This window comes from Branchiostoma lanceolatum, chromosome 7 (genome assembly GCF_035083965.1).
Source record: "Branchiostoma lanceolatum isolate klBraLanc5 chromosome 7, klBraLanc5.hap2, whole genome shotgun sequence".
NCBI lineage: Eukaryota > Metazoa > Chordata > Leptocardii > Amphioxiformes > Branchiostomatidae > Branchiostoma > Branchiostoma lanceolatum.
The window spans coordinates 19601245-19612288 of record NC_089728.1 but is presented as its reverse complement, the minus strand read 5'-3'; the positions used below and the strand labels follow the sequence as shown (position 1 = coordinate 19612288).

General features: G+C 43.6%; 1 protein-coding gene across 1 annotated transcript; it reads right to left on the bottom strand.

The window, feature by feature from the left end:
- Window positions 1-3772: 3772 nt before the first annotated feature.
- LOC136438071 (uncharacterized) lies at window positions 3773-10210 on the bottom strand. Its single transcript, XM_066432742.1, has 4 exons — window positions 10102-10210; window positions 5380-5561; window positions 4453-4644; window positions 3773-4160 (listed from the first exon to the last, which is right to left on the bottom strand). The coding sequence occupies exons 2-4, from the start codon at window positions 5546-5548 to the stop codon at window positions 4141-4143; spliced, it is 381 nt and encodes a 126-aa protein (XP_066288839.1). The 5' UTR covers window positions 5549-5561; window positions 10102-10210; the 3' UTR covers window positions 3773-4140.
- Window positions 10211-11044: the final 834 nt, after the last annotated feature.

Here is an 11044-nt window from a genome sequence, read left to right as displayed (position 1 = left end):
CAAACCTCTGCAAAGGTAACAACGTGATTTCATAATCATATATAATCGACATTTTCAAAATAGCTGGTAGTTTTTTTTTTGTTTTTTTTCTGAAATTCTTGTACTAGTATACATATACTATATATACCAAGAGTATACATATATACCTAGAGCACTTAATGGCGGACCGTAGTAACTGGAGGAAGAGGGTGGACTTAGTCCGGGCAACCCGCCCGACATGATGATGAGTATACATATATACATATACATACGTGTACATTGATAAAGGAGTAAGGTTAAGTTAGGTCATGTCACTCAGCTGTGAATATTCACACGGTTACACTTGCGACGGATAAGAATCGTTCAAAAATGTTGGATACGTGTCTTTATATATGATATCTTATGAAAGTTTATTCGTTTCTTTCTTAGACCAATATCTATCGGCAAAACAATAGAAGATGACAAAAAATACAAATCACAGGTATGAATTTAGAAAGTCTTTAAACGTTAAACACACACACACATGTGCACGCAGGTAGAACTGACTCAAATTTGCTTTGTGTATGCATCATGTGTATTTTATTGCTATTATTCTGTATAGGATGTAAACTGTTTATGCGATGATTTATCATTACCATAATACCTTATGACTTTTATTTCTATGTTTAACATTAGTGCTGTCAGTTAACGTTTGAATATAAACATTTGATTTAAACATGCACCAGTAATGCATTAATCGTGTAGCGGTGCAGCTAAATGTACTCATATAACAGGGTCTCAATCAACGTTAAACAAAATATCCTTTCTAAAAGGTAACTGATGCTAGCTAAGGTTAGAAAAGGTTAAAGAATAAACAAGGTTGGGAAAAAAGATTTTCGTTCATTCAAGGTAACGTCTACCATTAATCTGAAATGCTTACTGACTGACCTTCGAACTTGCTGACTGACAACAACGTTGCTATAGCAACCGTCTTTAAACAGAACTATAGCGCGTTACTCAAGTTCTCAGACCAGGCCACACACATGTAGTATAATGTCTGACTCAGTTACTCACGTTTATCAAAAGGGCGCCATACGTTCAAGAATGCCAGTTGTCCAAGACTCCAATGCCATTTTAAAACACTTTTAAGAAGAACTACTCATTCATTTTAAGAGGGGTGTCACGAGGAAAAAGAAACGAGGGGGGAACGATACGAAGAATGTAACAAAGGTAAATATATAAGCCCAACTTGTTTTTGATTGATCAAATCAACACTGGATGTGTGTAAGAGTTAAGTACACTAGAATAAAAAGAAGACGATGTTCTTGTCCACCCCTGCATGTGAGTTTATGATAGCACAGTCCCTAGGTAAACGTGTGATTGACAGGAGATTGATTGGATGTTTGTTTAGATCTGTTGTTCCGCAGTGTCCCTTGTGCGGGCCACTCCTTGCGTGGCGTCGTACATTCTTCGGCCTGTAGTCCACAAAAGGTCCCGATGAAACTCTACCAGAAAGGCGTGGCTGGTGTAGAGCTCTCACCCGTGGGTGTGTCAACAGAGGGATGCCCATCATCATGGTGTAGTGTTCCCTGTAGATGTCTTATAGGTGCATGGTTCGAATCCCAATCGTACCATAGGCGGAAGGACAAGGGATTTTCTAGCCTCCGTTGCAGTCCTTTTCCCGCAGCGATTTCTTTCCATTTTTGGGGGGGGGGGGGCGCCGGGTATCTGCTTGGGATCCCGTATCCGCCGTGCCCCTGTGTCCGCTATAGACCCTGTGTCCATTACGAAGAAACGAGAAGTCGACATCAATGTAGTTTATAATTCCTGTAGTAATTTGACAATGTATTTATAGATGTATCTGTTTACTTTTTGTGTGACCTGTACTTAATCCAGTGGGTATATTTGTATAATAATTCATCGTTTGGCAAATCGTTTCATCTTACGGGATCATCCACATCCGCCACATTATTTGGGGACTGTTCAGTGAGGAGGGAGGAAAGCGTTAAAATCGCCGCCACTCCTAGCCGTGGAGACTGTTGCAGGGCTTACTTTTACTTCTTCTTCTTCTTGTGATTATGTGCACAACCTCATCATGCTGAGGGCTACGGAACAGTATTTTGGTCAAGGTCAATTAGGGCACTGGTTGCTCGCAGTCTACTAGTATTTGTGTTTTGTGTCCGGTGTTCTCTGTCCCCTGCTGGCTCCTTAGAGGGCAGGGGCGCCACTCACTGACCGTCACCCGGTGCTAGGGGACGGCAAGTACCCGTCAATGTGAGTAAAGAGTTAATGTAGGGTAGTCTTGGAGGCTTCTAGGGTCTGGGCCTTGACAGCATACTCAGGTAGAGTGTTCCATTCACGTGCTGTCCTTGGATAGAATGAGTTCAAGTGGTAGTCTGATTTTGAAGTTGGTATGTGGTATGCCAGACTGTTCTCGGTGCGGGTTGGTACATTTTACTTGCTGTCTTATATAGCATACGGGCTATATCAGACAAGACAACAAGTAAAAGTATTGACAGCTAGGCCACTCCCGGCTCCCCGATCTACACCTCTGCTTGGAGAAAAGACACCACTCAAGCGATCACACATGAAGGGTGTCACCTGATTTTGTATTTGTACATTCATTCAATAAGACTCGTTGACAGTAATCTGCTATAGCTAAAATGTATAAAATTCCTGGTTAGAATGTACGAGAAACCTGTACACAATAACTGGCTGCTGACAGAATACACCCACATTAAGAGACAGTCATGATCACCTTAATGTTTGTATTAGAAATGTATTACGAAATGTTGATATGACACGAAAAAAAACTACGGTGGAAAAAACCTCAGTAATGTATATCCTATTGTAATCGGTGACGCGAAATTGAAAAATGTAAGACTATTCTGTCGGTTATTCTGTCTTAATTATGAATGTCTAAAACAAAGCTAGAATATTATCGCCTACGGCACCTCGCTAGAAAAGTAGTTTGCTGTACTATCAATAGACTAAAGCTTTTAGAATCTGCTTGTACAGGTGAATTATCTATTCGTCGTCACCTCTAGAAAATAGAGAAACTGAAGGCTCTTAGCACATTATATTATACCACGCTTGAACATATGCTTACAGATGCTTGCTCGAATGAATGTATGGCGTTGACTGGGGAGGGGGGGGGGGGGCCGTCAACTTATTCACAATACCCAATACCCAATAACAATCTCCCATCCCGTTAAATACAATATTGTACAGTCCCTTAAAGAATGGCTGTCGTGCTTTCCCATGCCTTATAACTAACTCACTCCTCGCTATTAAAATTCTGTACTGTACAAAAAAATTGGGCAGTTAGAAAACGTTACATTCCATCCGATCTGCTTAGACAAGAATACTCATGCTGAAATGAATAAAACTCCTTGGACGATGATCATGGGGAATGGATGCATCCCTAACAGAACTAGAACGACTGTTGCCCAATTTTTGTTTGTTTGGCAGTTCGCCCTCGATTTGGACTCCTGATTCCGAAACGTTCCGACTTTGCGGAATCTAACATCTGCTTGGAGATGTAGCCTGGGGGGACCGGAGCCTCGTGACGTCATCAGCGGCGTTCTCCCTGCCAGGTCCTACGCAGCTATCAATCCTTGCAAGACATGAACTCTCCGCATGAGGGCATGACTGACTTTTACAGGACAATTATTGCGTATTTTTCCTATGTGGTAGCTAAAAGTTATAACACCGTATTGCTTTGCTACTACACTATACTGGATGGTAATGTAGAAATGTAGAAAAGCTGGTTATCTATATATGCTGTTCTCTAAAAAAATACGAACAAAGGCCATTTTCAATACCAAGTTTTACTCAGTAGGTTTTATTGAATATTCCCCGTGTACACAGTATTCTTGTTATGTCCTTCAAAGGTAGGGTATTAAGGTGTGTATCTACTGTTCGACATTTAAAGCAAAGAACTTTTTTTTTCTTTAGATTTTGTTTATATTGTATTGTCTCTTGTGGGAGGCAAGCGATATTAGACGTTGCAAGACCTCAGGTACTACACAACGAATACTCTACATCAAGAAAACAAAACATGGATAAGGAACTTTACAAGACTGCATTTTCACGAGTTTCATCCATCAACCTAACGTTTGATCCTGCCCTTTTGACACCACTGAACACTCCGGTCTTCAGGTCGGTTGCAGGTTACAGGAGCTAGCGTCGCCTCCGGGCGTCTGTAAATAAGGACATCACTATTAGTGATAGGAAAATAGGAAAATCATTCTATGGTGAGGCCAGGAATGAAATCCTAGCACACGTAGAAGCAACTTCCTGCCTGTGCATTTGGGTGTACAAATAAACAATCTCGTATTGTACACGAAGGTCTCGAGTGAAGGACAGTCAAATACAAACAATTCCCGTAACGTTACACCCATGGCTAGAGACAGAGGCATTAAAAAAAACACCTGGCCAAAACAATACCTCCACACTTTTCATGAAGGTAAAAAGGAGCAAAAGATTTCTTACAGTCCTCCTCCTCCAGACCCTCCAACTCCCGAGCGTCCAGCTTGTCCTCCAGGACGTCCAGGAGCGACCTCACCTCCTCCTCCAGACCCTCCGACTCCCGAGCGTCCAGCTTCTGATCCAGTTCATCCTGGAGCGACCTCTCCTCTTCCTCAAGTCCTTCTCCTCGCTTCCCATGCAGAGGCGCTATATACGCTTCATATAGAAAGGCGGGCATGAGAAAAGATCTTCATGTGGCCACAATTAAAGAAGGACAAAGACGGGAAAATGCCACTGATTTTCTTTAGCGTCTGGGTTGAGCCACCATAATTTTTTGAAACGTTTGTAGATGCTTTAAAATGTTGTTTTCTGAAATTGTTTTCTGAATGAGATGCTAATTATATGAATATTACATAGAATACTAGCGAGCAACATTTGCGAGCAAAAACAACATATTTCACTCCTAATCCCCCCCTCGTGCAAAATGAAGTATTCTAAAAACACCCCGTCCTGAACCGGACTTACATTTGCCCTCAAAGTAACTATCAGCCAGAGTCATTGTAGTCCAGAATGGACATTTCTTGATTTTGACCGTGGTGCAAGAATGGACCTTTCCGAGGGCATCCCATGGGGAAAATGAGCCCTTCCAAAATTGCTTTTCTGCAGAAATGAAGAACTGTATTCCAAATCACTCCAGTTATTTTTTACAATCGACCAGCTTTTCATTTAGCTTGTACCCAAGCTGTTGTTTCTTTTCAACTTTTTGTTCCATATCTTATTCAAATATTTCAAAGAAGTCTATCCGGAAACAAAGCTTGCACAATACAAACCTGGCGTCTTACGCAATTAGGCAGTTTACCGGGTAAACATGCAAACATGCAAGCATGCAAACAAACAGAATAACCGCTACTCGAAATTGTAGATTTGATAATCAACAGTGGGAATACTTACTGAGCTGGCACCCGCACTTAGTGCATCCACCCTGAATCCACCTTCGGACGCCATACTTGCAATTCTTCGGGCAAACAGTCGGCTTGCACCTACTCCACCAAGCCGCGGTGTCATCAATCAGCATTGCGATGACGACCATCGTCACAAGCGTGCAGACAAACAGCTTCATGGTGCAGCTCCAACTGAGGGGAAAAGGAACAGTGGTGTTAAGTGGGACGTTTTCAACCGCACGGGACTCGGTAATCCTTGAACTTCAACTTATTTTGAAGGGGTCGTGTAGGGCTGACGTCACTGTTGAGTTGCGCAGTAGCGTGCAAAAATTGCGAACAAATTTGGTCCTTACACTAAACTTTTGAAACCCTTTTTTTTCTTGAAAATCTAGGTCCATTTTGGATTCTTTTGGGCTAGAAGGAACAGGTAGGGTCTAAGCTTTCCCAGTTTGGTCAAAATTTGTATGTTTCAGTCGTTTAATTGGTGTAAGGAGATATCTTTGTGGTTTGGTTTCACATGCTCTGAATGGACTCTTCCAGGCTGGGAGTAGGTCAAAGTTGACGATTGTTTTCGTCTGTCAGCTGTTACGAGAGAACGAGCTGGTCAACTGTCTATTTTCTTTGCATGATTCTAAAGTAGACAGATGTGGCTTTCTGGTGCATAAGAATTTTGTGGCCTTGCAATGAAGGTGAATACTTTTTTGAGCCCTTGTTTTAGTGCTTTAAAGCATTACTGTCAATGGGCAAGTCTATCTCTTGTATCTGCCCTGAAGCGTAACGGCAGGGTGTTTGACTCGGAACCAAGAAGTCCCGAGTTTGAATCTCCCCGACGCCACTGCTGTTGTGCCCTTGGGAAAGTCACTTTACGCGACTTTCCTCTCTTCGCCCAGGTGTATAAAGATAAAAATGGGTATGCTGTTATCTGTGCGTGGCACTGTTAATATAGCTTATGAAAACTTGAGTGCAGCCAAAAAACACACCTTATTTTGACACACTGACAACCCCGTCAAGGGCAAAGTGTGAGAGGGGGCGTGGCATGGCGGTCAGGCCTCCAGACAGGCCCGGAAACTGAATGACTCGACCCCATTATAACACGCTTGCATATATGCTTACAAATGCTTGCTTGAATGAATGTATGCTTGGATATATACGTATGTTGTATTGTTGTTGTATTGGTTTATTGCACAAGTATATGGCAGCCTAACGGCTGAATTGCACGCTCATTTACATAATATTACTGCAACACTTCACAGCACTAATATTACTCTATTGTACGCACGCAACAAATTTAAAATCGCTCTAGGCGTAGTTTTGCTTACTACGAAGGTATACAATAATTAAGAAAACGTATCATATAGGATAAAAAGTGCTCGCAACAAGTGCCCAGTCAGTTCACAACAAGGTACGTCTCAATATATATACGGTAACAATCCGTGAAATTAATATGTTTATGAAGCTGTCCCTTTAGGGTAAAATTGGCTTGGCATCTACCCAAGGTGATTTGCGGGCCCAAGAGGGATACCAAGACCCTGGTGGAATAAAGTGACAACACGCTCGTACCCAGCGCCGTAAAGAAGCCATAGGTTTAAATCGTGGGCTTAGAATTATGTCACATCAACTGCCGATCAACAAAATAAACTTCTGGAATTCACAGCTGTCGTTTTTGTTTTGTTTTGTGCCTTTCTTGTTCCTCCGCGCGTAGTTGTGTACACCATTACGTAACGGGCGACCTTCTACACTGGTAGTTAACCGTTATTTCTTCTAACTAAACACGTTTGAAACAAGACGAAAGTTCGCTATCTTGGCGGGTAAAATGTTGCTCAAGTGTGTTATGTTATAAGAAACAGAGATTTACAAAGTACCTTATCGTTGGCGCTGTTAGGGTGTTAAGATTACCTCTCTACATTGCGCTCGGAGGGGAGTTATGTCACGGACCCTACTTGGCCTCCCGCGGCAAAACACTCGTCCCCAGGACAGTTTGAGTTTCCCAGCATGCGTTGCGCACACAAACTGCGTTCTCTTTCCCAGGACACAGAGAAACGCACACACGCTAAATGCGCCCCGCTATGCCCAGGCCCGGGTCTAATTAGGGGAAAGAAAGGACGCTGTGGAGGAGCGTGAAGTGACAAAGAATCGGCAACGGGAAGAAAATAGAGCTCTCACACCGAAGTTATGTAAATGAGCAATGATGCATACTGCTGATTGCTTGTAGGGTAGTGGTCTTATTTCTAAGTTTTGGCGTTTGGAAATGATTGCACATTCCAACATGATGACACGCTCCGACTTAATGGCAGAGATGCGCATTCGTGTATTAGTCTTTTACTAGTCTATTTCATATGTTCTAAGTCATTATGATATGATGGAGTGCACTTTAGCCTTGGTAGCGGTGTTCTCCGTTATTATTTTAAGACAAAATCGGGTCTCCTTTCATTCAAAGTGAAACTTTTGTAACATATGGTTTGTACTGCCGTAGATTGTAGATTACCATGTAGCTTTGGGGCAGCAATTATGTCAGTTAGCAATTATGGGTATTGGTTATCAGTCAAGTAATTAACGAGAGGTTGTCAGATTTTTGCCAGGTGTTTGCCAATGCTCGTCTTGTACGCATCTTAAGCCCTGGTTACACATAGCCGAACATGGCTCCCGAACACCAGCCGACTCAGGTCGGCTGAAGTTCGGGAGCAGTCTGACCAGTTTTTGGGCCACGACTGTCTTTGGCGCCGAACATGCGTCGATCATCTCCTAACCAGTACACGAATTACTCCCGAATGAGCCCCGAATGCTTTCTAACCTACTCCCAACCATCCCGACCTCTAGCCGCAGACTGCCGAATCTCTCCTGACTAATCCCCGACCGAATGCAGACCCTCTCACGAATTGAAATGGACATATTCAGCGACTTACAAAAGAGGGGTCATTTTCGTTTGTAATTAAAACAATCCATTCTATTATGTTGCTAACATCACCGAGTGATCGAATTCGGATCATGGCTAGCTTTAATACTGCTTTCAGTGTTCCTCTATGTTTTTGGTCGTGTGAACGTCGGGGGTGATTCGCCCATGTTCCGATAATAGTCACTTAGTTGAGAATTAGTTAGCAGAGATTTATCTACGGCATTGGGGTGAGTTATGGGTAGGTTGGAAACTAGTTGGGAGTAAGTCAGTAGTGTTTCTGGCGTGAATAAGGTTCTAATTTTACTGCTGACTCACTTCCGAATACCAGCCGAACACTATAGCCGACCGCGCCGAACACCAGCCGAACACCAGCCGACCCATTTCAGACCCTCCGTCCAGAGCCGAATGTTTTGAAATTTTCAAAACATTCGGCTGGCGCAGCCGAACACCCGCCGACTCAGCCGAACGCCACCCGACTCAGCCGAACGCCAGCCTACCTAGCTCCCGCATCACTCCCGAATCACTCTAACCATGGTCGGGGGAGAGTCGGGAGGCCATGTTCGGCTATGTGTAACCTGGGCTTTATCGTGCATTTGTGATCGTCGGCAACACTTGCTCTGCACGCAGTGATTTGAATTTAGTCCCTACTACATTTGTAGTTAGCATGGAAACCACCACACAACCAGTTTATTCTAAGGAACTGTACGACATTTAGCGGGTCGGGTTAAGAAATATTTCCATGATCTTCCCTCCAGGTACAAAAAAATCTCGCCGCCCCCCTGCTATCAACTCTTGAAAAATCTTCAAGGCGACCAGAGAATCGGTACTGCGCTCCTGTTTGGAAGTGTCTCTCGCGTCGTACGTTTGATACTATGCCGCTAGTAGGATTTCAACGCGGAACAGGTCCCATTCGTCGTCACCCCTGCAAAGAAAGGGAAACTGAACGGCTCAGAGCCCATTATACCGCACTTGAATATATGCTTATCACAGGGGCTTGTCCGTCCTTTCTGAATAAATGATGCCACTGTGTTTAAGTAACATCTCAAAAATCCACGGTGTCTGGCTATACCTGGATGAGGACAAAACCACTGCCGTGGAAGTCAACAATCCACGGTGTCTGGCTATCGTGACCTGGGCTGGATGAGGGCAAAACCACTGCCGTGGAAGTCAACAATCCACGGTGTCTGGCTATACCTGGATCATAGGCGGTAGGCCAAGGTATTATCGTTGACTAACACATGAAGTTCCGATCGTGACCCGAAAATTTCGTTATGAACTAATGAAGTACACCGCGCGGGGATCACCCGCTTGGGTTGATGCCGAAGTTCCACCCGAGCGGGGGCCGAAGGCACCCGACCGTAACGTCGGCGAAGCCGACGAGCGAGCGTAGCGGTAGGGCTAAAACTCCGCTCGGGATTACCGGAAGAATAGTCAAGCGCTGACGGGGGCGTTTCTGGTAATAGCGGGGGTCCCATTGTCGGGTGACTACGGTGCCTTGCAGAGAAGTGAGAAGACTACGGTGCCTTGCTAAGCAGAGAAGTGTGTTCTTGGCGTGTTTCAATGCGTTTTTGTGGGGCTTTCTATTTTGTGCCGTGAAACATAATGCCAGTGAGGTAAGATATTAACTGAAAGCTGCTCCTGTAGCTTAACTGGCAGCAGCTTCACAGTTGAGCTCCTAATTTTTTGACCTGGTAACTGGGAGACCCCGGTTCGAATCTAAGTGACGTCGCGAAAATATTTGTACCTGGTGTATGAGATTTACTAGACCGGCTGCCCTTACACACAACGCTCATTTTCCAAAATTTGTCTGCAGAAATATTAGAACAGTACCTTAGTAACCTGTCAGTAGATTACGGACTTGCGTCTGAAGATTTCGGAATGAAGCGATAAAAAATGGAGACAGGAAGCATCCATATATACTCTTTTCCACTGGAATCATGCAAATGAGCCATAATGGATACTTCTGATTGGTTGTTGAACTAGCAATCGTGTCTGCCGTTCATTTGTTGCTTGTCTTGTTTTACCCTGTGGCTGATACATATGGTAAAACAACTGGAAAACAATCATTCAAAACGTACAGCCTAACGCGAATTCCAGGATAATGACTTTTGATTGTTAAGTTAGTATGTTTTTTGTCTCCTCCGCTAATTACGACTGTTGTCTGCGCACACCCTGGGGCAGTTTTGGTGTGTCCCCCAGAAAGGCACTTCACACAGACTTTCCAACTCGACTGAACTGAAACCAAAAAAAGGAACCTCCAAGCAAAACCCTACCGCATTGCTACTTCCGGTTGCCTAATGAATGTGGCTTCCAGCTCGTAAAAGTCCTAACCATGCCTAGTAGTTCCTGGCCCCACCGTGTGAAGCGAGTATCATCCCGTTCGTTAATCAGTGCCCAGACTGAAATGTAACTCTTGGATCGGTGCAGTAACTCTACAGGTAGATGCCTTTTATCGACATAAGTGCTATTATCAATGACGTTTAACTTTACACGGGTTTTATTTGACTCAAAGTTAAACTTTTACTACATCTGGACTGTACTGCTGTAGATTGTGACTGATATGTTGTGAGCTCTTGGGCAGCAATTATTTCAGTGGTAATTAACCCTCAAACCACCGTATGGGGTCAAAACTGACCCCAGGCGTATATCAACATGTGCCATTTTGACATTTCGAGTCGAAAACAAAATTCCTTCTATGAGTTTGTTTTTATATATGTCTTATAACTTCTTACAAGTTCTTACCGAGATTGGCTCATTGTTGATTAAGTTATCCTAGAAAGTT

Coding starts and splice junctions, on each gene's coding strand:
- LOC136438071 (XM_066432742.1), bottom strand. CDS start 5,548: ATGAAGCTGTTTGTCTGCACGCTTGTGACGATGGTCGTCATCGCAATG. Junction 4,645..5,379: donor TAAGTGCGGGTGCCAGCTCA/GTAAGTATTCCC, acceptor TTCTATATGAAG/CGTATATAGCGCCTCTGCAT. Junction 4,161..4,452: donor GGGTCTGGAGGAGGAGGACT/GTAAGAAATCTT, acceptor CCTTATTTACAG/ACGCCCGGAGGCGACGCTAG.